The sequence below is a fragment of the Drechmeria coniospora genome, chromosome 02 (genome assembly GCF_001625195.1).
Source record: "Drechmeria coniospora strain ARSEF 6962 chromosome 02, whole genome shotgun sequence".
Taxonomy (NCBI): Eukaryota; Fungi; Ascomycota; class Sordariomycetes; order Hypocreales; family Ophiocordycipitaceae; genus Drechmeria; species Drechmeria coniospora.
The window spans coordinates 9,442,179-9,468,963 of NC_054390.1; the positions used below are offsets into that span (position 1 = coordinate 9,442,179).

Genomic DNA, 26,785 nt, shown 5'->3' on the forward strand with positions numbered 1-26,785 from the left:
CGACAGGCAGTGCACCTCGCCACCGGCCTCGGATCCGGCTCGTTTCGTCCCAACGCCGGCCTCGAGGCGGTTCGCAGCCTCGGGCGATTCCACGAGCATGTCCCACGCATCGCGGCATCCTTCAGCTCGGCTTGGCCACCTTCCTGAGCTCCGTCAATCCCGTCTCGGGGTCCTTGTACTCCTTCCAGTTGACGGGCACCATGTCGTTGCCGGCCTCGCTCGTCGCCATGATGACGCCTTGCTCGTTGGCCGCCGTCGAAAGGTAGTAGTTGGCTTGGTCTCCCAGCGAAATCTGAAAGGACACGGGAAATCACGGCGTCAGCGCCGGCCTCGTCGGCGTCACGTGCACCAGGTGCCAAGGCAGTGCGGTGGAGGGGATCCAGGACGAGGGGAAAACGTACCACCTGGGCACGAACAATGTCGCCCGGCTTGAACGACTCGTACATCTTGACCTTGTCCTTTTCGGTGGCGCGCACGTCTTGGAGACGGATGACGCCCTGCCACTCCGTCTGCAGCACGGTGTCGCCGACCTGCTGGATGACGACGATGGCCTGCTTGGGCATCAAACGGACGACGCGCGCCAGCACGACGTTGCCCACGTCGGGGAGGATCTCGCGCCTCTTGCCGTGCCTCGTCACGGACAGCGTCGTCGACCCTTCCGCCGCGACGCCCGTGATCTTGTTCAGTCGCTTGGCCGGTCCCGGTGGCCTCGCGGAGGGGGTGACGGCGACTCGGCCGAGGAGGGAGGAGACGACGTGGCCGTCGTGCACGTGGGTGCCGAGGCCAGCGGCGTATTTCGTGATGGGTCCGAGGACAGTGCCTGGCACGGCAACGGAGGGCACGTCGTCGACGGCCATGACGAAGGAGGCGATGCGAGCTGGCTGGGACGCGAGCTGAGCGTTCGATCAAGCGGGGTGTGAGGATGGAGGGGATGGAGGAAGCCTCAAACATTTGCCATTCGTTATCGATAGCGGGCTGTGCATGTGGATAATTAAGAATAATTATTCCAGCGAGTGTACAGTGCTTGTACGGTACTCGTACAGTATGTACCGCAGTTGTACTCTGTACAGACAGACTGTACAGTACCTACTTGAATACTTGAGTAAGTACAGTAAGCACGGAGCACAGCACAGTACTGTACTGTACGGTACAGTGTGTATGTACAGTACTGTACTGTACGGTACAGTGTGCATGTACAGCACACTTAGTTTGGGCCTGTAAGTAATAAGTACGTACCTAAGTACAGTAAGTACGGAGCACAGCACAGCACAGCACAGCACAGCACAGCACATGTGCATGTACACTTAGTTATGGGCTTGTAAGCAAGTACAGTGCTTGCAGTAATACTAGGTACTGTAGAGCCTAATTACAGTACTTGAATTATTAGGACTTTCACATTCAGCACACTTGCACAAGTACAAACACGTCCAAGTACACTACAGATTGCTCACGCATCCTCAAGTGCCTTGGCCATGCGGAAAGCATACTCAAGGTACCTAGTGATACCTATATATGATACAAGTATGCACAGTCCTTAATGTACTTACGAGTGCAGTATTTAACGTTCTTGGGTCGCACGTGACGCGCCGTCTCTTGGGGCCAATACTTGCTGTGTGTTATATGTATATAGTGGCCAGTAGTAGACTAGGATAACGTAATCGTAGCGGGCACGATATACAGAGAGGATAAAAGTGGCCGCTTAGGGGCAGCCTCTTTTCCCTCCTTTCGTACCAAATTGAATCCATTAAAAGAGATCTCTTGTTACTAGTTTCCCCCAGAACCGAACCAACTCTTGCAATGCCTCTCATCACGCTCTTCCTTGGCCCCTCCAAGTGCCTGCATAAGTTGTATCGCCGCCGCAGCGTGCTGCGAGGCTCGGGGTGGACGTTGCCTCCGATTCATCAAGCACGGTCATCCTTTCTAGTGATCAACACGGATGGATTCACTCACAAGTCTCGCCAGAGTACCAACGCCATCTGTTGATTGGGTTCTGCTCGGTTCAGTTGGCATTCTTCCGCACATCCTCTCCTGCACTAGGTACAGTCGGCAATCCCAGCGTCATCATGCACGAGCCTTCCGAACGTCGCATTCGGGGCCGGGTGACTTGCAGTCGTATTCGTCGGGGAAGAAAGCTGGACAGTCCCTGGGTTCGTATTTCTCGTTGCATTCTTTGGCACGATGGCACCAGTCATCCGACTGTGGGCCGGCGACGTGCGCAAACGGCCCTTTATGCCACCACTCTCGTTCCACCGTGGGATACGGGTTATCCTTGCTGCAGTCGTGTTCGATTTTGGGCGTTGCTGCTACTGCAGGAAAAGAAAGGTAAAACAACTTCCCAACTTCATTGTAAATGGTATTCTCGTCGATTGCTGTATGAAAGGGTAGGCCGCATGTACTGTAGATGATGCAGGAAGAAATACACGAAAGGTCGTTGAGCTTTATACTCGTAGAGTATCAGTATCGTACATGGATATTTCTTACTTGAGTACTTGCCGCAAAGGAGGTACTGTAATACAGCAAGTACAGTACCTGTGCCGAAGAAATTCAAGGTGTAATATACTGTACATGCACGGGTAAGTATTATGTAACAATGGACGCTGTACTGCAAGTAAGTACTGTACCCCGTACACCCAACGTTGTACATGTAAAAGATAAGTCAGTATTATGTAACAATTGACGCTGTACTCCGTACTTGCACCAAATCCTGAGGCGTACATGTAATACTTTAAGTACTTAAGTAAGTACGTATTCAGTATAGTTGTATGGGTGCCCCGTACTTACTCCGTACTTGCGTACTCTGCAATTACTTCCGGGTGATGTATTTGCAGCAGGAATAAATGTATTTGCAGCAGGAGTAAATGTGTTTGCAGCAGGAATAACGGGAATTTACTGTAATGGATGGTTGATTACTTATTGGATGATCGGTGGGCATGCAAGTACTCAAGTACAACTGCTTGTGCTCCTACAGTACTCAAGTGCAGTACTTAAAAGCATGCACGTGCTGTACTCCGTACTTGCAGCAGTACTACATGTAATATAGCATGTGGACAAGAGACAACAAGTGTACATGAAGACCTACATGTCCTATGTAGACGAAGTTGTACGGCAAGTATTTTTACACCCAAGTACTCGCACTCCGTATTGGTGCAAGTACTTGTGTACACGAAACCACAAGGACTTTTGTCGCGATATTTCACACCTGCCAAGTCCACATTGACTTTGGCGCCCATCTTTTGTCGTCCAAGTACTATTAGCATTTTGGTGCGACAGACTTGAGTGCTCCGCTGCGAAAAGAGCGCCGAGTTGTGCAAGTAATAAGAGTTGCAAGTGCTCCGTAAGTGCATGTAAGTACCAAGCACGGCACAAGCAAGTACTGTAAATACAGTACGGATGTATATACCTTGCCACAACTACAAGCTAGTACAGTGCTTACAGGCATATTTACAGTACTCTAGTATTATGGAGACACTAGGAATGTAAGCGCAAGTATACAAGTACAGCACCTGTATGGAGTACTCCGTACAGTAATTACACCCAAGTGCTTACAGAACGTCGTGTGCAGGGCTTACTCCGTAATACATGTTCCACCCAATCGGCACAATTACAGCGCAGTACCCTGATGCTTAGTACTCCTACGCACCAAGAAAAACAAATTCGAGCAAAATCCCCCGATGCATCAAGTCGGTCGCCAGATCCAACACGCAGCGCAAAAATCCGTCATGCCAAGGACTCCTCGACGGCATTGCACATCGGCTGAGTGGTTGGGGGGTGAACCCCGCTGCCGTCCTAGCCGGGGACGCCAAATCCGATCGGTGCGACTCTCAACGTGCTGGCTTATTAATACTTACTTACCTAGTACAGTACGGTAAGTGTTTACTGTACTTTGCACCTCCTCTCCACCCACCGGTATACCATCCTGGACGACGGATCACGCAGTAAATACCACTGAACTTACTTCCAAGTACTCCGTATACACCTAGCATTACTTGCAAACACAAGTACAGTCAGTATTACTTGTAGACATGTTCTTAGGGAGAAGCACATACTTGTACCAAGAGTTACACAAGTGTACTTGGTTCGTACGTCTGTCGGCAGGCCCATAATTCATGAGCCATGTTTCTGAGAAATTGTATCGCTGCCGTCCGTCCGGAGGGTTCGTGCGTTGGGTTGCGTAGCGGGCCGCGAATATCTGCTTGGCAATTATTAAGCAAATCTAGTCGCCCCCCAAGTCCGAGCCGAGGGTTGGCACGGCTTTCCGCTCTTGGGCTAGTCGTTGCCGATGGCGGACTCTCGGACTTTGTCGTCAGGGGTATGGGAGCTCACTCACCATGGAGCAAACCTCCGTCATTTCGTGCCGCGGCATCGTCACTGCCCATGTACTTGTTCGTGTCGGTCAGGCACGGAATACATGCACACAAGCATGTGCGGGGTGCGTAGGTGCAGTGCTGGACTTGCATGTACATGTAGCATCCGGCGTGAGTTCCGATACCATCACGACGGACTGCGCAGTGCTCGGGGCGGGCATCGTGTAGGGGCTGGCATCGAGCCGTCGAGATCTGGTGTACGCGGAGATGGCTGGCATTGCATTGGCGGCAAGTGCCTGGTCCGCAGGGACGGCAGCCATCAGCTCCTCGTCGCCGCCGTCACCGGAACGCCGGCTTCTCCGACCTGCCTTGCCAAGGGTTAGCCTGGCTTCGATGGGCGGTGTCCAGGTCGCTGCTAGTGCCGTCGTGCTCACCAATGTCGTCGGGATTCGCGCCTTATCCCCGCTGTCGTTGCCGGAGCGGGATTGAAGCCGCGGAAAGACGCACATGGCCAGGCCCAAGGCGATGTTGGGTGGAACGAAGCTATATATGCACTCTACTCCGTACACGCTCATTACATACACGCCGATGAACGCTGATGTTTGGGAAGGAGCACTCTGGTCTACACCGCCCGCTCACCTTCCCTCGACGACACCACGTCCTTTTTGCTACCTGGCCTCATCTTGGACCTCTTTTTCTCTCCTTTCCTCGTCATGCTCGCTTGGCCGCCATTGTACAGCACATTCGCGGCACTCTTGCATCCTCACGGTGGCACGACGACCGCTCGTTTTCGCCACCGGGCGATCCAAGCTCGTCGGAACCGTCGAAGCTCTCGTCGTTTCCCGTGAGCCCCCCGAGACGAGCGTCGGCACAGCTTGGCCGTGACCATGACGGATCCCCCCGAAAACAAGGAACCTCGGCCACAGGACCCGACCTTGAATGCCCGTGCCGAGGCCTCGCTGCCCAGCAACCCCAGCAGCGAAGTATTTAGCGAACCGTCTGTCGATGACAAGCCGGGTTGTGGCGTCGTCAAGACGGAGAGTGTACGGGATGACGACGACGACGACGACGACGACGACGACGACAAGGAAGCACATGGCAATGGCCATGGTCGAGGCCTCGACTTGACGACGAGTTGTGCAACCGACGCCAGTGCCACGACAGATGCCGTGTCCCGTGCCGCCGGGGATGCCACCGACACCAGTCGGAAGCCGTGGTACCGAAAGGTGAACCCGCTGCGTTGGGGTGGCGTTCCCGAGGTGCCGGCCGAACGCATCGTCTCGCGCGAGCACAAGGCTGGTTTCTGCAGCCAACTGACGTTTCAATGGATGACACCACTGATGACGGTAGGCGATTTTGTTTAGGCAATCGTACCGCACAATGCACCCAGATGCCTACCCCCCACCCCCCCGAAATGAAGCACACTTTCATGTCGTGCGTGGACAAGAGACTCTAATGCGGTGTCGTAGACTGGATACAAACGCCCGCTCGAGCAGAGCGACATCTGGGCCGTCAACCCGGACCGCGCCGTCGAGCCCCTCACCGTCAAGGTGCGAGACGCCTTCCAGCGACGCATCGACAAGGGGCAAAAGAACCCGCTGCTGTACGCTCTCCACGACGCCTTCCGCTTCGATTTCTGGCTCGGCGCCGTCTGCGCCTTGCTGGGCACCGTCCTGCAGGTTCTCTCGCCCTTCACCCTCCGCTTTCTGATCCAGTTCGCCACCAACGCCTACCTCGCCCAGGCCTCCAACACCCCCGCGCCTCCCATCGGCCACGGCATCGGGCTGGTCCTCGGCATCACGGCCATGCAGATTGTCCAGAGCTTCTGCATAAGCCACTTCATCTACCGGGGCATGCTCGTCGGCGGCCAGGGCCGTAGCGTTCTCATCGGCATGATCTACGAAAAGGCCATGGTCATCTCCGGCAGGGCCAAGGCCGGCGGTGCGCGAGAGACGCTCGTGCCCGAAGAGGAGGGCGGCCAGGAGACGACGGACGAAAAGGGCGGCCGGCGCGAGGAGGCAAACGAGGACAAAAAGGTCAACGACAAACAGGCCAACGACAAACAGGCCAACGACAAACAGGCCAACGACAAAAAGGCCAACGACAAAAAGGCCAACGACAAAAAGGCCAACGACAAAAAGGCCAACGACGACAAGGACGGCGTCGGCTGGGCCAACGGTCGCATCGTCAACCTCATGAGTGTCGACACCTATCGCATCGATCAAGCTTCGGCGCTCTTCCACCTGACCTGGGCCTCCCCCGTCGCCACCCTCGTCACCCTGGTCCTGCTGCTCGTCAACCTGACCTACAGCGCCCTTGCCGGCTTCGGCCTGCTCGTCGTCGGCGTGCCCGCGCTGACGCGAGCGATAAGGAGTCTGTTCCGCCGGAGAAAGGCCATCAACAAAATCACCGATCAGCGCGTCTCCTTGACCCAGGAGATTCTGCACTCCGTCCGCTTCGTCAAGTATTTTGGATGGGAGGAGGCCTTCATGGGCCGCTTGGGCCAGTTCCGCGCCAAGGAAATCCACGCCATCCAGGTCTTGCTGGCCATTCGAAATGCCATCAACGCCGTCAGCATGTCGATGCCCATCTTCGCCTCCATGCTTTCCTTCATCACCTACTCCCTGACCAATCACGACCTCGCTCCGGCCCAAGTCTTCTCCTCCCTCGCCTTGTTCAACGGTCTCCGCATCCCGCTGAACCTTCTTCCCCTCGTCCTGGGACAGGTTACCGACGCTTGGTCGTCGCTCCAGAGAATCGAGGCCTTCCTCGCCGAGGAGGAGCAGGAGGAAGACCTGATTCTGAGCCCGCATGCCGACGCCGCCGTCGAGCTGATCGACGCATCCTTCACCTGGGAGAGAACCCCTACGCAGGACCCGGACAGGGGCAACGTTGCCGGTGCGGCCAAGGCCGAGAAGGCTGCGGCGACCGAGGCGGGCACCGACGACGACGCTGTCCGCTCGGCATCCTCGAAAGGCGATGCTTCCGGTGCCCCTTCGGACCGGCGAGAGGCCTTCGGCATCCGGGACTTGAGCTTCAAGGCCGGTCGGAACGAACTCATCGCCGTCATCGGAACGGTTGGAAGCGGCAAGAGCTCTCTGCTTGCCGCCTTGGCTGGGGACATGCGCAAGACGAATGGCGACGTCGTCTTTGGTGCCTCGAGAGCCTTCTGTCCGCAGTACGCTTGGATACAGAACACGACGCTGCAGAGCAACATCACCTTTGGCAAGAAGCTCGACAGGCCGTGGTACAATCGAGTCATCGACGCGTAAGCACCCGAGCGCACCGCCGGACCCCGACAGTGACGTGCCGTGCTGATGCTGAGCAGATGCGCCCTGCAAGCCGACCTCGACATGCTGCCTCATGGCGACCTGACCGAAATCGGCGAGCGAGGCATCACCATCTCCGGCGGCCAAAAGCAGCGCCTGAACATTGCCCGCGCCATCTACTTTGACGCCGACGTTGTGCTCATGGACGATCCTCTGAGCGCCGTCGACGCGCACGTGGGGCGTCACATCTTCGACAACGCCATCCTCGGCCTCCTCAAGGACAAGTGTCGCATCCTCGCCACCCACCAGCTGTGGGTTCTCTCCCGCTGCGACCGCATCGTCTGGATGGAGGCGGGCAAGATCCGAGCCGTCGACACCTTTCCCAACCTCATGCGAGACCACGAGGCCTTCCAGGCGCTCATGGAAACGACGGCGGTCGAGAAGAGCGGCGAGGACGACGACGACGAGGAAGCCCAGCCCGCAAACGCCGAGGCGGAGACGAAGAAGAAGGGGAAGAGCAGGAAAAGCGCCGCCCTGATGCAGCAGGAGGAAAAGGCCCAGGCAAGCGTCCCCTGGTCCGTCTATGGCGCGTACGTCCGCGCCTCGGGGTCCATGTGGAACGCGCCCCTCGTTCTCGTCATCCTCGTCCTCTCCCAGGGTGCCAACATCATGACGAGCCTGTGGCTCTCCTACTGGACCTCGGACAAGTTTTCTCTTTCCACGGGCGTCTACATTGGCATCTACGCCTCGCTCGGTGTCCTTCAGGCCCTGTTGATGTTCCTCTTCTCCGTCCTCCTCTCCATCCTCGGCACGACGTCCTCCAAGGTCATGCTGCGCAGGGCCGTCACCCGCGTGCTTCGCGCTCCCATGTCGTTCTTCGACACGACGCCCCTGGGACGCATCACGAACCGCTTCTCGCGAGACGTCGACGTCATGGACAACAACCTGACGGACGCCATCCGCATGTACTTTTTCACCCTCGCCATGGTCACCGCCGTCTTCGCCCTCATCATTTCCTTCTTCTACTACTTCGCCATCGCCCTCGTCCCCCTCTACGTCCTCTTCATCTTCGCCGCTTCGTACTACAGGGCGTCGGCCCGCGAGGTGAAGCGGTTCGAGTCCGTCCTGCGGTCCCACGTTTTCGCCAAGTTCAGCGAGGGCCTCAGCGGCGTCGCCTCCATCCGCGCGTACGGGCTGAAGTCGCAGTTCGTCGACGAGCTCCGAGGGTCGATTGACGAGATGAACAGCGCGTACTACCTCACCTTTTCGAACCAGAGGTGGCTGTCCATTCGTCTCGACATGATCGGTGCCGCCCTCGTCTTCACCGTCGGCGTCTTGGTCGTCACGTCTCGCTTCGCCGTGAACCCTTCCATCGGCGGTCTCGTGCTGAGCTACATCCTTTCCATCGTCCAGCTGTTGCAGTTTTCCATCCGCCAGCTCGCCGAGGTGGAGAACGGCATGAACGCCGTGGAGCGCATCCACTACTACGGCACCGAGCTAGAGGAGGAGGCACCGCTGCGCACGGTTACCTTGCGCGAAAGCTGGCCGGAGAAGGGAGAGATTGTGTTTGAAGACGTTCAGATGAGGTATCGCGAGAACCTGCCCTTGGTGCTGCGGGGGTTCACCGTGCGCGTCCGTGGCGGCGAGCGTCTCGGCATCGTCGGTCGTACAGGTGCCGGCAAGAGCTCCATCATGAGCACGCTCTTCCGCCTCGTCGAAATATCCGGGGGATCCATCGCCATCGACGGGCTCGACATTGCCACGGTCGGCCTGCACGACTTGCGCTCTCGACTCGCCATCATCCCGCAGGATCCGACCCTCTTCCAGGGCACCGTCCGCAGCAACCTGGACCCTTTCAACGAGCACACCGACCTCGAGCTCTGGTCGGCCCTGCGGCAGGCCGATCTCGTGCCGGCGGAAGCTTCGTTGGAGGACGGTCAGGCGGATCCCTCGCGCATCCACCTCGACTCTGTCGTCGAGGAGGATGGGCTCAACTTCTCGCTGGGACAGCGACAACTCATGGCCCTGTCGCGCGCCCTCGTGCGTGGCTCGCAAATCATTGTCTGCGACGAGGCAACCTCGTCGGTCGACATGGAGACGGACGACAAGATCCAACGCACCATGGCCACAGGCTTCAAGGGCAAGACCCTTTTATGCATCGCCCATCGGCTGCACACCATCGTCGGCTACGACCGCATCTGCGTCATGGACGCGGGCCGCATCGCCGAGCTGGATACCCCCCGCGCGCTGTGGGAACAGGGCGGCATCTTCAGAGGCATGTGCGATCGAAGCGGAATCCGCGTAGAGGATATTGATAGTGCCAGGGAGAGCATGACGGTTTTGGATGCAGCGGGAGAATCGAGCGGGATCTGATGGTGGGCGGAAACGTGCAACCTGGACCCCCGCGCATAGACTCTGGTTGCTACTCGATAGAGCCTCGGCAATCATCGAGACAGGACAAAACATGACTGACGATACATGGCGGTGGCATGGCGGAAGCGTACATGGATCAAGTACACGTACACTCCATGATGCTGAACACGACAGATACAGGGGGGGGGTTCTGGCATCAAGATAGAGACTGGGATTCATAGTGTTGGATACCCATTGCATTCAAGCATAAACATGGCGTTCTAGCAAGGATAGGGGGGTGCTCTCGAGCCTCGAGTTCCAGTCTTGCCGCCGGCGATGTGCTAGTGAGTGATGTTATTGACATTGCGTTGCCAACCTAACATACAAACATACATACATATATTTATATATGTATATGTGTACGATGTAAAACAGCGAAACCACAGTTCCGCAGCGACACAAATGACTACATCGCTGCCGGCGCAGTTCAAATACCACCATCCAACCAGGCTGGCTGCCGTTGGCTGCCAAGGTGCCCCCTTTGCTTTTGTACAGTCCTCCCGCCATCGGCACGTCACCGCTGGACCGTTGTTGCGGGCAAAGTTGTGCGGGTGAAGAAAGATTATTACGGAAGTTCTAAAGAGAAGTCGATTGCCATCGGCTTCTCGAGGCACGAATTCCGTACCAAATAAGGAAAACAGCTCATGCCTTGACGCCAATATGGGGAGATAACAAGGTCGGATCACGCCGAAGAGTCCAAGGATGAGAAATGTGCAAGAATGACATCAACAAACGCCAAGAAACGCTGCTACTCGATGCGATTCGGTAGGCTGTCCGTTCTGCCACTCGAGCTTCGCCCACCGTGGGTGTGGGGCATCTGGGGCGGAGGGAGCGCGTTCGGGTCGTCGGCAAGGAGGTCCTCGAGGTAGGCGCTCGGCGCCCGCTGTCCCGGGGAGAGGGCGGTGAGGTTGAGGGAGCTGGGGCTCATGAGGCTCGTGTCTCTCCTAGCCGGGTACTGAGGCGAGTCGGGGGGTGATTGGCTCAGGGTGTTCCGCGCAGGAGCGAGATGCGGTCCCCGCGAATCGGGACGAAGATTGCTGAGGCTGATGGAGTTGGTGTGGTTCGAATTCCCGGATCCAGAGGCGTAGAAGCCCGAGGGCAGATACGAGGAAGCCCGAACGCCGGCCGCATTGCTCGTCGCCGCCGTGGGAGAAAAGAAGAGGTTCGACTGGCTCGGCGTGGCCGAGGGGACGGGGACGCGAGTGGTGCGTCGGACGCCGCGACCGGCGGGCACGGCGCCGACGCCGGCGGCGAAAGACGGCGTCGAAGACTGATCGGTGTACTTGTAAAAGGGCGCAGGGGGCGCGGGGAATCCGGTCTTGCCGCCGGCGATGTGCTGGTCCATGGCGGCGCGCTTGACGGAGCGGTGAAGGAGAAGGCTGATGATGGCGCGCCAGAGGAGGATGGCGAGGCCCAAGACGCCGAGCACGGCGCCGACGCAGATGAAGACGGTCCCGTCGGGCAAGGTGGATTGCTGCATAAAGGGCGCGTTCTTGGTCGGCGGAACGGTAGGCGCGGGATAGGTCGGGATGACATTTCTGGTCAAGGTCGGGAAGGCGATGGGCCCGGCGTTGGAATCCTTGGCGCCGCCGCCGGTGATTGTAGGGACGGCGACGGGCGTCTTGGTCGCCAGCGGGCCCGTGTTGGTGATGCTGACCTTGGACGTCTTGGAGGACTTTGTCGTCGTCGTGGGAGCAGCCTCGTCCGTCGTGGCCGCAGCGGCCGGCTTGGACGACGACGACGACTTGGCATTCGCTGCCTTGGGGGCCGGCGATGAATTGGCGGCATCGCCGTCGGCGGAATCCGAATCGGCGGCCATGACGGGAACGGCAAAGGCGGCCAAGGAGCCGAGCGTCGTCCACAGGAGGGCCGCCGGCCCTGCAACGTAGTTTGAGGGCCGCATCTTCGCTTTCGGGGGAGGAGGGTACCGCTTCGCCGGCGACGAAAAAGGTCGAGGCCGTGGACGAGGAGAAGGGTGGTCCGGCAAGAAGGCTCACGGCCTGCTTCGTCGCGGTCGATTGCCGCCGGGAGAAGGGCGGCTGACGAGAATGTCGAGGGCAAAGAAAGGGGTGGCGACTGAGGGTGCACGTGGCGAGACGTGGCCTGCTGGAAGAACAAAGCACGAGGGGAGGCAAAGAGAAGCTAGACGATGCAGAGTGAATAATGCGATGCGGCCATGGAGCTGGAGGGATGGAGGGCTATAGGCAGCACGATGACATGGCGTTGACGATGATGATGATGATGATGATGATGGGAAGAATCGAAGCCGGCAGCGAGAGGGACGAAGAGAGACGTGAGAGCGAGGGCGAGACAAGAGGGAGGCGGATGGTTGGTTGGGGGCTCGACGCGGAGTCAGCACGCACCCATGTACAGTACATTCCGCGCGGCGGAGATGTGGTGGGCCGAGCAAGTACTGGAGGTACTCGGCGGCGCAAGACTGTTACGTGTACTTACGGTGCCCTGTATTATGGCGTAGCATGTGTATTTACAGTGCAGCAAGTGCTGTACTCGGCACGCCGTACCGGAATAGCAGGTACCTACAAGTACTGTCACGCGCTGTGGGCGTCCGTCCCGCGAGCAGGGGGTCTGTTGGACCACCTGAAGAGGGCGCTAAAGCAAGTGTATTTAGGGAGCAATGTGCCATCCAGGGGCAACAGGCGCTAGAGAAATTAAATCTTCTCCAGCCCGGCACAGGACGAGGAATGCAACGTGTGTGTCAGGCGGGATATTAGCAGCATACACGCAGTTACGGTATTGGCAGGACGAGTGTAGTGTTTGTCGTACAGGACAAGACTGAAATACTTGGTCGTCACCCTCGTGAGGCTAAAGGGTCGCGGGCACAATGCGCTGCTGGAAGACGGCGAGCACTACAGAGCCCTGAAGCCGGAGGACTTGGGGTGACGGTGCAGTGGTGCTGCACACCGAGGTACCTCACGAACAAGGGTTAATAAATACTGAGTACGGGTACTTGCGTGTACATGAAATAAGTGCAAGTAAGTACTGATCCGTACTGTACGGATACATGGCCAGGTACAGGGGGTACATGCATCTGCACAGGCATACAAGGATATACACTTGCAATTGCGGCATCAGCGATGGCCTACAGAGTACCTACCGTATACGAGTAAGTACTCTCTCCCCGCGGAAACGTATCGGTGTAAGTAATAATACTGTACAAGTACGGAGAACTTACGGAGTACAATCTGTATATTGCTTGTACATGTACAGTACGCATGTGGATGGATACATGCAAGCACAGCAAGTACAGTACTAATCTGCAGATCCTCCTACTCATGTTGAACCACTTACAAGTACGGATACTGTGTCGGGGCCTGCAAGTCTACCTTGCACAATTACAACGTCTCGACGCGAATGTTATGCGCTTGGGCTTGGGGTGAAGCAGGATTTTGCAGCCCCATGCGCTCGCTCACTGCATTGGAATTAGTCGACATGAGCTAGCTGCCTTGATCTGGGCTGGTATGAGCCTTGTGGGCGCCGTGGTTTGCTTCCAGTCACGACGAGCTAACGGCGGACAACACTTGGCCCGTCACGTGATGCGAGGCCCCGCCATCCACCTCTGACTCCAAGGGCCTCGTCATCCACAGCCTCTGGCCTTTGGCGCCGGACGAATACTGTAGCTGTCCAACCAAGCTCGCATCCCGATACGCTTCGTCGAAATTCATCCGCCATCGACCGCCGCTTCCTCGACACGCACGTCGCCGGTCCGCCTCCTCTGCGCTTCTCCTCCTCGTCGACTCCCTCCGACGCCTCCGCCTCCGCCTCCTCTGCGCTTCTCCTCCTCGTCGACTCCCTCCGACGCCTCCGCCTTCGCCTCCTCCCTCCGACGCCGACAGCAAACGTTCCGACCTCGAGCCGGATCCACGACGGGCAGCACGGCATGGAGGAAGAGCGTCTCTGGAAGTTCAGAAAGCCCGAGTGGCTGAACACGGTCTGGGCCCGCAGCTCCGGCATCTACGGCGCCGGTGCCCTGGTACGTCCGCCTCGTCCGAAGCCATCCGTGCCGGCTTGCTGGCGTCCTCGTCGTGGCCGGTCGGTGTGCTGAGCCTGCCTCCAGTTCTCGCTCGCCTTCTACGTCATGCTCGACTCGGCCGTCTGGTCCAAGTCGGCCCGCAACGGCTCCAGCATCCACGTCAAGTTCGTCGACTGGCTACCGCTCATCTTCTCGAGCCTCGGCATGCTCATCATCAACTCGGTCGAGAAGCAACGGCTCAGCGCCGACTCCTTCAGCTACAGCGGGTCGGGCGTCGCCTGGAAAGCCCGCGTCGTCCTCTTCCTCGGCTTCGCCTCGCTCGCCGGAGGCATGGCCGGCGGCGTCACCGTCTTCGTCCTCAAGTTCATCGTGCCCGGCGTGGCCATGCCGGCTCTCGGCATGGGCATCGAGAACGTCGTGAGCAACGCGCTCGTTGGTTTGAGGTAGGCACGCCCGCGCTCCGAAGCATCCGTCTGCTGACCTTGGTCAGCTCCGTCGTCTTGTGGATCAGCCAGAACATGGAGGACGAGTACTCCTACAACCTATCGATATGATGCCGCCCGCGTCGGGGAACATCGAACCCTGACGGGCCGCTTGGCTCGTGGCTTGCGCTTTCATCACGACCGGCCTTGGCGGTCCATCGAACGAATAGAGGTCGGCATGTACGTACGGCCCATCGGCTTTACCCTTGCGTCTGTTCGACGGAGTGTCGACATTCTCGTTTTGCGTTGTCACGACTTTCACCGAATTCCACGGGCTGAGCGCGTAGCTGATGATTCAATTTACATACTGTCCGTTTCTTTTCATTCCTCTTCCTTTCCACATCATCGGTGGGCAACGACGACGGGCGAGCGAGGGCCTCCCGCAGGTCATGATTATATCCAAGTTGGCACCGAGATCCTAAGCAGGTGCCTATACAGGAGAGAGTTTCATGCGAGCATCATTAGCATCATTAGCATCTTCGGATAGCTGTAGATGTGGCAATACTGTGAGGCAGCTCGCAGTCCCAACGCCTGGAAGGGACAACTTCACCTGTGCCCTCTGGGCCATTATAGCGCATATCGTTGGCATCTTCAGCGGGGTACCCCCCTGCAACGGTGGCATTCTACGGCACTATCAGCACTGGAGCCTCCGTACTTTGTACAGGTACTTGCAAGTACTTTAGTGCGTGTGACAATACTTGTGCAAGTAAGTGCTGTAGGTGTTTTCGCAAGTACACGTCCGTACATGTACAAGTAAAGTAATAATTACTTGGCCAAGCTGAACAGCTGTTGAGCACCTCCAAGCACGCACTCGCCAAGCACGCTCCCACCAAGCACGTCAACACCAAGCACAAATCACGTCAACACCAACCCAGTCCCCTCGGCACCTCTTCACTTCACTCCCCGCGTCATCGTCTTCGCACACCGCCCGAGCGAGCAGACGACCCTGCCCCCATGAGCGAGCGCCTTCGACGCCCGGAAACCGGCGCGGTGCGAGCCAGGGGCACGAAGACGAGCGACACGGTGCGGCCCAACCTCTTCCGCAGCCAGCTCACGCGACGTCCCACGGCGACGAGCTCGGCGCACCCGACCGAGACGCTTCGGCTCGCCGACGTCGACGTCCTATCCGACTCGTCCGAGATTGTCGTCCGCAACCCCCAGGGCGAGATCGAGCTCGGCGACCCCCCCGCGCTGCCCCTCGAGGAGCAGGATGAGCAGGCCGAGGACCGGCGCGAGGCGGAGCGTGGGTCGACCCCTTCCCCGACTCGTCGGCACGGCGCGGCACGCTGACGGCCTCGAGACAGGAGAGAGGAGGCGCTTGGCCGAGGCGGTGAAGCATCACGCCGTGAACCACGGCGCCGTCGCCGACCAACCAGAAGGTACGCGGCATGCCCGCCTGCCTGTCCCTTGCTGACGCGAGCCAAAGCAGAGGAGCTCCTCGAGGCCGTTCGAGCCGACCTCAGGGCAAAGGTGGCCGCCCTGGCCGACGACAACTGGATGTTTGAGGCGGAGGAGCCGACGCGCGGATAAATGCTCGTTCGACCGACGGGGCCGTGGGCGTCGCCGTCTATCTGTCATGGGCTGGCTTGCTACCGCTTACACGTCCGTCGTTTGCATCATCATCATCATCATCATCAGTCCAGCCCGGCGGCGGCCGGCCCGCCGATGCCGCGCAGCCCTTGCCTCGGAGCCTTCTGCTGCGCCGGCCCGCCGCCGCTGCCGCCGCCCCCGAAGAAGCCGTTCATCATGTCCATCAACGGGTTGCTCTGCCGCGGCTTGGCAATGTCAAAGTACATCTCGGCAATCATCTCCAGCGGCTCGGCCCAGGCGTCGACCTCGCCGAGCTGCGTCGCGTACTTGGCCACGAGGCCCCTGTAGACCTCGGGGGCGCCTCGCCGGATGGCGAGCAGCAGCAGGCCGAGGAAGTTGAGGAGGGGCAAGCTCGGGAAGATGCGAATGTCGGAGCTCGCGCTCGACACGTCCTGCACCCCGAGGCCGGTGTTGTCGCCGCTCAGGGTGCTCGCGAAGAGGCGGTAGCAGTCGTTGGCGGCGCGGACGTTGCCGACGAGGAGGTAGGGCAGGATGGCTCGGGCGGCGAAGTGGGGTGCGAGGTGGGCGTCTCCCTCCCTGTACCACGCGTATTCCATGTCGAGAAGAACCTTGGCCGAGTCCTTGGTTCCCAGCAGCAGGTGGCGTTCGGCCTCGTACGTCTCGTGCTCGTCGGCGTAGAGCGATCCGGCGACGTGGTGAAGCTCGGGGTCGCCGGCCGGGTACTCGCCGAACTTGGCCGACCATCTGCAAAGGCCGCGTCAGCAGGATGGCCAGCCTCGCTCTTCGCACGCCCGCGCAGCCTTTGCGAGGGGGTCGGGCGGACAGGAAGTCAGGCAGGCAGGCAGGCAGGCAAGCAGGCAGGCAGGCAGGCACGTACCCCATCATCTCGACGATAAACTTCTTTCGAGTCGGCTCCTCGGCCTTGAAGAGACGCAAGCAGGTGAGCAGACGGCCCTTGGCGACGGGGTCCGGCTTCAGCTCGGCCTGCTTGTAGACGTCGACCATCATGATGCAGAGATCTCCGCCGCTGCCGCCCTGCCCGGCCTTGAGCAGCGACTGGGCGACGAGGGAGAGGATGTCGATGGCGGCCGGCCAGTTTTGCGTCTTGATGTGGCGGGAGGCGGCGACGCGCGTCTGCTGCTGGGCCTCGTAGTAGTCGCCATCCGCGATGCGCTCCTGAAGCCTCGCGACGATACGATCGACCTTGCTCGCCATTGCTGCTTGTCGAGGAACGAGCGTCCGAACGAGGTTGGGGGTGGAAAGATTGACGTTGCCGTCGATGGCTTGCAGTCTTCAGCAGCAAAAGGTGCGCTGAGCATGGAGGGGTTCCAGGCAGCACTTGTGGGAGCGGACACTAGACAAAATTGACGGTTCAATTTTGGTTGCGCAGCCACTACAAAGTGAATCGACATTTTTGCCACCCCGACGGATTATACTGATGTACTCCGTACTGCTTACAGTACTGTAAGTACTTACCTAAGCAAGTAACTGTTAATTAGTAATTACGGAGTACTCCGTACTGCAAGTAATTATTAGCTGCAAGTACTTGCGTTGCAAAATTGCCATAGATAGATAGTAGGCGGTCCGCTCTATTTGATCAAGTATCGTAACATGGTCAGAAATTAGTCTATTAGTCTTCTTCTCCCTATTGTTATTGCTTACTACTAGGTATCTACAGTGCCTGCTTCAATAGGCGTACAAGTAGATTCCCTCGTGCAGTTATCTGCCAGAGACATGATGCTAGGAGCGTTGATCACGTGACTAGGCACGCGACTGATGCAAGTTCGAGCTGCCCTGCAGATGGCATCGTGCAATCCAACAGCAACGCAATTTCAGATTCCTCAACTGATGGAATGGCCCGCTTCCAAGTATCGTAAGATGGGTCAGAAACCAATCTATTGGTCTTCCTCCTGATTCTTGTACTGTAGCCCACCACAAGCTGTCCAAGTACTTGATACAGTGCCTGCTTCAACAGGCGTCGAAGTGGACGTGGTTACGTAAGCAACTACCCGGACTTTAACCCCGTTACAGGCCATGTTGGCGCGACATTATCCTCGGCCATGTTGCCGCGACATTATCCTCGCCCATCTTGGACAGCTGCACGCAGACTTTCGTTTCCATCCTTGCATAATGTAGAGTCCTGGCTTACGGTTGCAGCAAAAGGATAGATATATTCATATGCTCCTTGCCATCACATCGTTACACACCATGGATCTCAGCCCAACCAGAGATGCACGATGCAGGTCATATTAAAAGCCACAAGAGGCGGGATAACAGACGGAAGAACAGGACATTCGTGTCGCACGTCACATGTTATACTAACCATACGATTATTTGTACAAGGACTCGGATTAGGATATAGACAGAAAGCTTATGGCCAGAGGCCACTGTGTTACAGTCGGAAGGACACTGTGTCCAAGCAGGCCCAAGTACAGTGCGGAAAACGGTCATCAGAAAAGGGCCACCATGGCCGGTCTCCTTTGCAGAAAATCAAGGCTGTTTCATTCAGTACTAGCAAGCGTTGCAATACCAGTATTTATACTACCAAGACTACCCGAATAGGATCCTATCCCATTGCTACCGCTACCAGCAGCAACTGCTAGCAGTGCTCCTGCTAGCCAATATACTATACTATACTGCGGGTATAAGCAAGTGTATCGAGTTGACTAATATTATAGAATATACCATCTCTCCTTACTACAACTGGGAGCGACTGGTGGCAGTACAACTGCCAGCCAACCTACTACTGCCGTACGACCTGTGCAGGTAACATCCAGTACCACCTGGACCAATTGATCGGACTACCAATTGCCATTCTCTCAACCGCTACTAGCCGTTGCCAGTTATTGGTGCTACTGCTGGCGATTTCATCTGCAGTACAGGGATGACGAATGAGGTGACCGTTCGTAGGATACGATGGACTAGCCATCGGCACAAAGCTTATTGAGAGAGGCCACTGTGTCCTAGCAGGCTCAAAGTAAGTAAAACGCTTATTAGAAAAGGCCAAAATGGCCGCAATCTCATTTGTAGAAGAATGAAGGCTGTTTCATTTATTGATACGTATGCTCCTATTGAAGAACGCACCGTGTGGTGTGACATCTTCCATGGTTGGTCCGTATCGACGGAGTGCTCCATGGGTACGATTGTACAATGTAGATGTTGGATCTATACATACAACTACAAGTAGTTGTTTGTTGATGGCTGTAACCTTAACAAACAGTTCTTCGCTCTCGTTAGTTCCATCCAGCACTGTCCGTGGATCTTTTGTTAATAACACGTAACATCTAGAGACCCAGGTGCTAGAAGTAAAACACCTAGGAGGACAGTGGTAGTACTAGTCCTGTCTACGGTTGCGTCATCCTTACGTCGCTTGCCGAATGGCGTAAGATGCTAACTGAATCTTGGACATGAGATACGAGGTTGAAACCGAGGTGCGGGTCAGACAATCAACGGAAGGGATACGGACCAGAAGTAAATATTTAGGAGCTCCTTAAAAGTACTGCAATTGCAACAATTCCAAACCCCCCCAAGTGGAGCGGTCAGAGTTGCCCATCGCTGCGTCTGGGAGCCGATACGCCTAGAAGCATAAACCGTAGCAGCGCGCTGTATGCCAGATAAACAACCTGAAGCCCGCCAGGAGAAGAACAATGTACTATAAGAATAGGCAACTCGCCAGAGAATAAAACATCCAATTTCACCTACCTGACATACGTAACCAATATCTTTCATCGACTCGTCTTACCAAGGCACAATGCGATCAACTGTTACCTTTCTCATTGTTTCCGCTCTCTCGAGTACCACCATGTCCTATAATACAACGACCGTCTCTCTTATCCTCCCGAGGCAGGAGGTTTCGTGCAATGCTTCTGCCGTTGAGGCCAAACCCGACATTACTACTTTTGCAGCGACCTGCTCTGTCCTTCCCGTTGCTTCCGAACCAAACGTCTTGCGCCCTAGAATGACGCTAACCATCGCACAAGGCCCTTCGACGTATTCATACTCGCTTGGTAGCATCATGACACAGTCTTGCGTGCTCGACGCCGAAAAGGACATTGCCAGTTGCACCTTAAACTACCTGTACGAAGAGAATGAGGATGGTGAAGTACAAAAATCGGAGATGCGCACCAGGACAACGGAAGTGTCGGGTTACAAGTCGTTGATGGTCCCCGTACCCGTCACTGCTGGTGTCGACATTACACCTATCGCCCCTGGCCAAGCCAACGGTGGACCGACGGCCACCGCGACGAGCTCGAATAGCGCAGCTGGCCAAGCCAACGGTGGACCGACAGCCACCGCGACGAGCTCGAATAGCGCAGCTGGCCCAATGGCCGCACCAATCGCCGTTGTGGCAGGTGTCGCTGCTGTTATTGCTCATGCGATCATTGTGTAAGAACTCGGGGGGGGGCTGATATCTTCAACGTACCGCCCGTCGCGATGGCGGTAGTACTGCTGCCAGAATTGGAGCCATTCCCAGAATCTCCAATGGCGAAGGATCGGATGCTGTCACACTATACGTTGCCTTGTTCCATCGGAGCATACGTCTCAACAAATGAAATAGCCTTTATTGTAATATTGTATGCGAAATATGTTTACAGTAGTAGTAAATAACGCTTACATAACACATTTGTAATATTACTTGGATGCACGTGACCCGTGCGCATATTGGATCCCAGGTGCGATTAAAATAGGCCGCGTCACTGCATCCTCTTTCTTCTTCCTCCCTTCGTACCAATTTGATTCATTGAAAGAGATCTCTTGCTACCAGCTCCCCCCAGAACCGAACCGACAATGACGGCAACTCGTCGGTCCAGATCAAAGTAGCTTCAAATCTGGGCAACTCAACGCTCGCCCTTCCTGACATGCTCAATCTCGAAGCGAGAGTGCTACGTGTACCTTCTCTTGAAGGCCCTTTCGACCGCGTCCGTCGGATTGGACGTGAAACCCTCTAGCACGTGGACCCAGAATTCAGCTGTACTTGCAATCATGATTACTGTTCGGGGGGGGATCAAGTTCGGAGTAGCTGATATTCAACCACAAGCATGTACGCAGATGGTAATGTCCCTCGGCAACTCGGGCCTCACGACGCCAAGCACGCCTATTTCAACACTTTGTCTCTCTTCTCCTTCCTCATCGCTGCAACCCATTCCTCTGCATTCTCAACAGCAGCCGCCAATGAGTGCTTGTACTGTAAGAGGTAGGAAATCACTTCGGCAGGGCTAAACTCGTGCTCCGGGACCCTGGCGGCAAAGCTTTTGGCCATCGTCTCCAGCGTCGGATCGACCTCGTGCCCGCGGCTTGTCGAAGCCTCCGTTGTGTCTTGGTGGAAAACAAAGGCAAAAATCCGACGTATGGCGTTCGCGTCGGCTAGCTGGAATCCAGCTTTGAGGTCGACTCGGCCTGGCCGAATAAGCGCCTCGTCCAGATTCTCAACGTGGTTCGTCGTCATGATCAAGAGCCGACCCTCCTGCGAAGACACGCCGTCAAGGATATTCAGCAGCCCAGACAAAGTGCCCGCCCACGTCGTGGCGGCCTCTTGGAGCCCTTTGGAGGAGCGCGTGATGCCGACGGCGTCGATGTCTTCGAGCAGCACGACACATCTCTGCGGAAGTTTGGAAAACAGACTCTTGAGCGTCTGGTCACTCGCATCGTGGATGTGGGCAATGTAGACGTCGAGACCAAGCTCCCCGGCAATGGAAAGACTAAAGCTCGACTTGCCCGTCCCGGGGGGGCCGTGGAGCAGGTACCCCCGGCGATATGGAAGCGCACGTTGCGCGAACCATTTCCGCGTCTTGGTGCTGAGGAAGTCGCGCGCATCCTCCACGAGGAGCTGCTTTTGCTCGTCGACGATGACGGTCGACAATGGCCGGGTTTCTCTCGTCACCATCTTCATCCACGCGTCGCCGCGGTTTTCGAAAATGGTCGTCTTGTCTTCAATCTGCCCCAAGTATTCCACCCGACACTCTTGCAGCAGCGTCTTCAGTATCGTCGATGATCGACCGAAGCATCCGAGGACAACCTCTTCCTCCTTTTGCAGGCCGTTGTCTCGCAAGTGGGTGCTGTAGGATACGACGCTCCCCTTGTAGAGAAAGAAGAAGCTCCCGTTCCAGGGAGCAAACGTCAGGGGCTTCTTCTTATCCTCCTGGTCGTTGCGGCCGCCGTCCACGCGGGCCACGGTGGAGCGGGCCGAGTGTTGCAGTCCTCGAGAGGCAACCCACGTCGAGAGCATGTCGTACGATTCGTCCGTCCTCGAGATGTAGACTTGCGACGCTGCAAAGGGGGTCAGCTTCATGCTTGGGCGCCGCTGGGACACGATGACCAACTAAAGTGTTGTTCCAACCAAGTCCTGAACTGGCACATGTAGTTTTTGAGAAAGGCGAAAACGCCCACGAGACACAAGATGGCCGTGTACGTGTCCGGGTTCCAAGAGAATGGGTTCCAACCGGTAAGGATGGATAAACCAGTCGAAAAGACTCCGAAAGGACCTGACTTGCTGACGAGCATCGACGTTGCCCAGTCTATAGACTGACCGGCGACTGTAGCGGCCGACATGCTGTTGTTTGGCATTAAAGCAACTTGCATGGAACGAGGCCAAGTTCGAGGACACTCGAGGTGACAAGACAGGTTGCTGACTCTCAACAGCTGCGGTAGCAAGTCGCCAACCCACCAGAAGTCGGGCCAAGTCACCACCCTAGAAGCCCTTTCCGGCCAAGGGGAGTATTAGTATTGTTCGCGTCGCGAGTTTGCGGGGACAACTTTGATTTTCTCCCAATGTCGGTCAATAGTCACTTGACAAGAGTAACTAACGATCCAGTTTTGGCAGTGCTACTCCTACAAATTGAATCGACACTTTTGCCACCCCACCGCAGTACGAAGAATAGAACATTTCTTCCAGCTACTTGGACGAGAAAATACGAAGTATTTCGTATTGTTATGGCATTACTGCTGTATGAATAGCCAAACTCGTTTAGCTGTGGGTACGCTATGGAGACAATCTGCTCTGCAATTTAAAGTGCGGTATAATTAGTTTGCCCGTAAAAGTTGGGGATGAACTGCCTCATCCTTGTCATACATGCCGATGCATGAACTCGATTGGTTTCTCGCCAAGAGTAATGGGGGAGTAAGCCGGAGGACTGGACGATTAGGAGCAAGGCTCTTGATGAATACCGGTAGCTCAGAGACATTAAATTGACGCTATTAGTTCAGATTTTGTTGATCTCTCTACGAAAAATGTCAAGTAAGCTGTTGACGCAACTCAACGCAAATGCTAGGTTGATGGAATAATCTGACAGCCGCTGTTCCGTTTCTTGTCCTCCTACGGCATATCTAACAGCTTTCGACTCCTTATTTAATGAAGCGTCATAAACAAAGAACGGAATGCAAATTTACTGTAACTTTGTGAACCTCGCCAGCATAATCGAGCGTTGGCAGTGACGAGGACTCCGTAATAATCCATCCCGTACTATTCCATTCACCACGTTTGATTAATTATACACCACAAGGTGGATTAATTAACTGTAGTAATTTCAGCCACTTTAACTATACCATGCGTTAACTAAACGACATACGTTGACTATACGACATACGTTAACCATACACATGCGTTAACCATGCACATACGTTGAATATACGACATTCGTTAAATGTACGACATATTAATATACGACACATTGTAGGTAAAACGGCATCACGAGCCGAGGGGCGGGGAATACCCCAAAAAATGCCGCATCCCGACACTAAATCTAGCCATACATGTGCTTGGATAATTAAGATAATCATGGAGAGCGATCGGCTATATAGCGTACCTTGGATAACAAAGATGGTCATGTATGGCATCTCGAATACGGTTAATACGATTAAAAAAACGGCGCATCAAAAATCTAGAGGCTGTAACAAAGCGCTATGGATGGGGTTGCAGCAAGGCGGCCGAGGATGTTGTCGAGCATACGGAGTATAGCAGAAGACCTCGGGGGTAATTTTCTGATCCTCGAGGCGATGTGAAAATTGCAAGGGGATGTCGATGACGATTTGACCTTGTTCACTGTGTACCGTGAGAATAATAGCGGCCAAGATTACAAAACCGAGCCGGCACTCTCCGTCACGGGCGTCTCTTTGCTCAATCAACGGACCGTGGTGAAGGGATAGTCACGCAATCAAATATATCCATTTGTGGACATGCGACCCGTATGGTTTCAGCAACATCAGCCGGCCTCAATGAATGCGTAGGGTGTACTTCGTATTTCTATTTGCACCCACGTCCAAATCTTGCGCATGCCGTATCGTATATAAAGTGCATGCCTTGCACCTAGCATATCCCCTCCCCACGGCACAATCGTACCAGTCATTCTAGAACTGATATTCTTTTACTGTTACTATTATTGCCGAGTCTCAACAACTTGCTACAAAGTTCTTTCATTCCATATCATCAACCATGGCATACGCCCAGTGGATTATTGTTACTATTGTCAACTTCTTGAAGTCTGGGAAGGACATCAAAGTCAAGAATGCCGACATTAGCTGGTACGTCGAGACTCTCTTGTTTACCCTATACCTTTAACTTGAACCTGCTTTTCGTTAACTAAGCTCTAGGGGCAAGTTCTGGGATGGTGAGAATATGGACGATGAGATATCAGCTAGCACTGTGAACGAAATCGTTGTCGCCCGAGGCCAAGTCGAACAGGTGCAAGCGTGTGGGCGCTCCGATGCCGCCTCAGGCACGGAGGGTACATTTGATATTTACGACTGCAACAACAAGAGGATTTGCCACGTCTCCTGGGACTGTCCCTGGGGCTCAAAGTCGAACAGTTTTGAGGTGGAAGTCGACGATGAAGCTAAGTACAAAGTGATTAAGCCATCGTTTGTCGTTCGCAGTGGAGCCATTGGCACAATGCAGATTTTTATCATGGATAATTAAGTTGGATGTCCCCCGATTAGAACGGCTAATCATGCAATAATCATACGTCATGTACCTATGGTGTAGATATATTTTAAATATTTTATTATTCGTTCTGGATAGTTTCCGTATGCCTGTATCCCAACTTCGTCGTTGTCCTTGATCATACCGTGACTGACTGGACGGCCTGCTGGGGAAACCACGGTAAAGCAGACAACCTTGGCCAGGAGCCTGATACAAGAACTATACTACCCCTAGCAGGATGCATAGCCAACTGCATTACTATAATCACTATTACCCAAACAGGTAACCCAGACCATGGTTGGCCCGGATCCTGGCACTAACACGATTGAACCACACAGCCTCGGTACACGGCGAATATTGCAATGCCACACTCATCGTAACCGTAACGGACGGGTTTTTTACATCTCTCCAAACGGGCCCATTCATTACAGCTGCCGTTGGAACATGCGCGTATACGAGTCTTGTCGGATCAGATAGCTAGTCCATCGTACCACACAGTAGATCGCCCGTTCAATCGTACCATGTAGTAGGTCGACTGTTCAATCGTACCATAGGTAAGCTGCCTATTCAATCATACCATAGGTAGGTTGCCTGTTTAGCCGTACCATAAGTCAACTGTTTGGTTGTCTCTGTATTATAGTTGGAATTGCTAGCAGTAGTACTGCTGGCTGGCAACGGCTAGTAGCGGTTGGGAGAATGGCAATTAGTATTCCTATCAATTTGGCTCAAGTGGTCGACTGGATATTACTATTAGTACAGGTCGTATTGTAGTAGTAAGTTGGCTGGCAGTAGTACTGCCGCCAGTCGCTTAGGAAGGAGAAATAGTATGTTGAGTACGATTAGTTAACTCGATATACTTACCTATACTTGCCTTGCAGTATACTGTAGTATGCTCGATATACTTATCTATACTTGCCTTGCAGTATACTGTAGTATGCTCGATATACTTACCTATACTTACCTTGCAGTATAGTATAGTATATTGGCTAGCAGCAGTACTGCTGGTAGTTACTACTAGTAGCAGTAACAATAGGATAGTATCCTATTTGGGTAGTCTACTTACCAACTACCTCCCCTCTTTGTTTACAAATACATCTACCCTTGTGGAGTAGTCAATCGTACAACTAGAGATCTTCTCCTTCTGGTTGTTAGGGGCTTCTTCTTATCCTCCTGGTCGTTGCGGCCGCCGCCTACACGGGCCACGGTGGAGCGGGCCGAGTGTTGCAGTCCTTGAGAGGCAACCCACGTCGAGAGCATGTCGTACGATTCGTCCGTCCTCGAGATATAGACTTGCGATACTGAAAAGGGGTCAGCTTTATGCTTAAGGGCCGCCGGGATACGATGACCAACCGAAGTACTGTTCTAACCAAGTCCTGAACAGGTAGATGCATGGAACGAGGCCAAGTTCGAGGACACTCAAGGTGACAAGACAGGTTGCTTACTCTCAACGGCTGCAGTAGGAAGTCGCCGACCCACCAGAGGCCGGGCCAAATCACCACCCTAGAAGTCGTCACGCGAACAATACTAATCTCCGGTCAAGGGGAGTATTCGTATTGCTCGCGTAACTAGTTTGCGGGGATAACTTTGATTCTCCCAATTTCGATAAAGGAAACACAGTCACTCGACAAAAGCGACGATTCAGTTTTGGTAGTGCTACTCGTGCAGATTGATTCGACATTTTTACCACCCTACAGAAATAGAACATTGCTTCCAGCTACTTGGACGAGAGAAAACGAAGCATGTCATATCGTTACGGCACTGCTGCCGCATGAATAGCCAAACTCGTCCAGCTCTGGGTAAGCCATGGAGACGATCTGCTGCAATTTGGAAAGCGCTATAAATAGTTGCTCGGTAAACGTCGT

The 26,785-nt window shown here is 55.3% G+C and overlaps 9 protein-coding genes across 9 annotated transcripts; 4 read left to right on the forward strand and 5 right to left on the reverse strand.

Annotated features, from left to right (window-relative positions):
* Positions 1 to 121: 121 nt before the first annotated feature.
* Positions 122 to 857, reverse strand: DCS_05710 (exosomal core protein CSL4; the record flags this gene model as incomplete). The annotated part of the gene is made up of 2 exons (XM_040803012.1): positions 122 to 292; positions 402 to 857. The coding sequence occupies 2 exons, from the start codon at positions 855 to 857 to the stop codon at positions 122 to 124; spliced, it is 627 nt and encodes a 208-aa protein (XP_040658045.1).
* A 3,536-nt stretch (positions 858 to 4,393) lies between these two features.
* DCS_05711 (uncharacterized protein) lies at positions 4,394 to 4,813 on the reverse strand (the record flags this gene model as incomplete). The annotated part of the gene is made up of 1 exon (XM_040803013.1): positions 4,394 to 4,813. The coding sequence occupies one exon, from the start codon at positions 4,811 to 4,813 to the stop codon at positions 4,394 to 4,396; it is 420 nt and encodes a 139-aa protein (XP_040658046.1).
* A 378-nt stretch (positions 4,814 to 5,191) lies between these two features.
* DCS_05712 (ABC transporter family protein) lies at positions 5,192 to 9,946 on the forward strand (the record flags this gene model as incomplete). The annotated part of the gene is made up of 3 exons (XM_040803014.1): positions 5,192 to 5,650; positions 5,774 to 7,572; positions 7,633 to 9,946. 3 exons carry the CDS (start codon positions 5,192 to 5,194, stop codon positions 9,944 to 9,946), a joined length of 4,572 nt encoding a protein of 1,523 aa, XP_040658047.1.
* A 787-nt stretch (positions 9,947 to 10,733) lies between these two features.
* Positions 10,734 to 11,888, reverse strand: DCS_05713 (CSI2 protein-like protein; the record flags this gene model as incomplete). Its single annotated transcript, XM_040803015.1, has 1 exon — positions 10,734 to 11,888. One exon carries the CDS (start codon positions 11,886 to 11,888, stop codon positions 10,734 to 10,736), a length of 1,155 nt encoding a protein of 384 aa, XP_040658048.1.
* A 1,192-nt stretch (positions 11,889 to 13,080) lies between these two features.
* DCS_05714 (UPF0220 domain protein) lies at positions 13,081 to 15,988 on the forward strand (the record flags this gene model as incomplete). Its single annotated transcript, XM_040803016.1, has 7 exons — positions 13,081 to 13,109; positions 13,637 to 13,976; positions 14,061 to 14,419; positions 15,142 to 15,164; positions 15,237 to 15,701; positions 15,763 to 15,837; positions 15,885 to 15,988. The coding sequence occupies 7 exons, from the start codon at positions 13,081 to 13,083 to the stop codon at positions 15,986 to 15,988; spliced, it is 1,395 nt and encodes a 464-aa protein (XP_040658049.1).
* Positions 15,989 to 16,092: 104 nt separating this feature from the next.
* On the reverse strand, positions 16,093 to 17,224 carry DCS_05715 (uncharacterized protein; the record flags this gene model as incomplete). The annotated part of the gene is made up of 2 exons (XM_040803017.1): positions 16,093 to 16,753; positions 16,887 to 17,224. 2 exons carry the CDS (start codon positions 17,222 to 17,224, stop codon positions 16,093 to 16,095), a joined length of 999 nt encoding a protein of 332 aa, XP_040658050.1.
* Positions 17,225 to 19,760: 2,536 nt separating this feature from the next.
* DCS_05716 (uncharacterized protein) lies at positions 19,761 to 20,399 on the forward strand (the record flags this gene model as incomplete). The annotated part of the gene is made up of 1 exon (XM_040803018.1): positions 19,761 to 20,399. The coding sequence occupies one exon, from the start codon at positions 19,761 to 19,763 to the stop codon at positions 20,397 to 20,399; it is 639 nt and encodes a 212-aa protein (XP_040658051.1).
* A 705-nt stretch (positions 20,400 to 21,104) lies between these two features.
* Positions 21,105 to 22,558, reverse strand: DCS_05717 (uncharacterized protein; the record flags this gene model as incomplete). Its single annotated transcript, XM_040803019.1, has 2 exons — positions 21,105 to 22,276; positions 22,330 to 22,558. 2 exons carry the CDS (start codon positions 22,556 to 22,558, stop codon positions 21,105 to 21,107), a joined length of 1,401 nt encoding a protein of 466 aa, XP_040658052.1.
* Positions 22,559 to 24,437: 1,879 nt separating this feature from the next.
* Positions 24,438 to 24,920, forward strand: DCS_05718 (uncharacterized protein; the record flags this gene model as incomplete). Its single annotated transcript, XM_040803020.1, has 2 exons — positions 24,438 to 24,526; positions 24,596 to 24,920. The coding sequence occupies 2 exons, from the start codon at positions 24,438 to 24,440 to the stop codon at positions 24,918 to 24,920; spliced, it is 414 nt and encodes a 137-aa protein (XP_040658053.1).
* Positions 24,921 to 26,785: the final 1,865 nt, after the last annotated feature.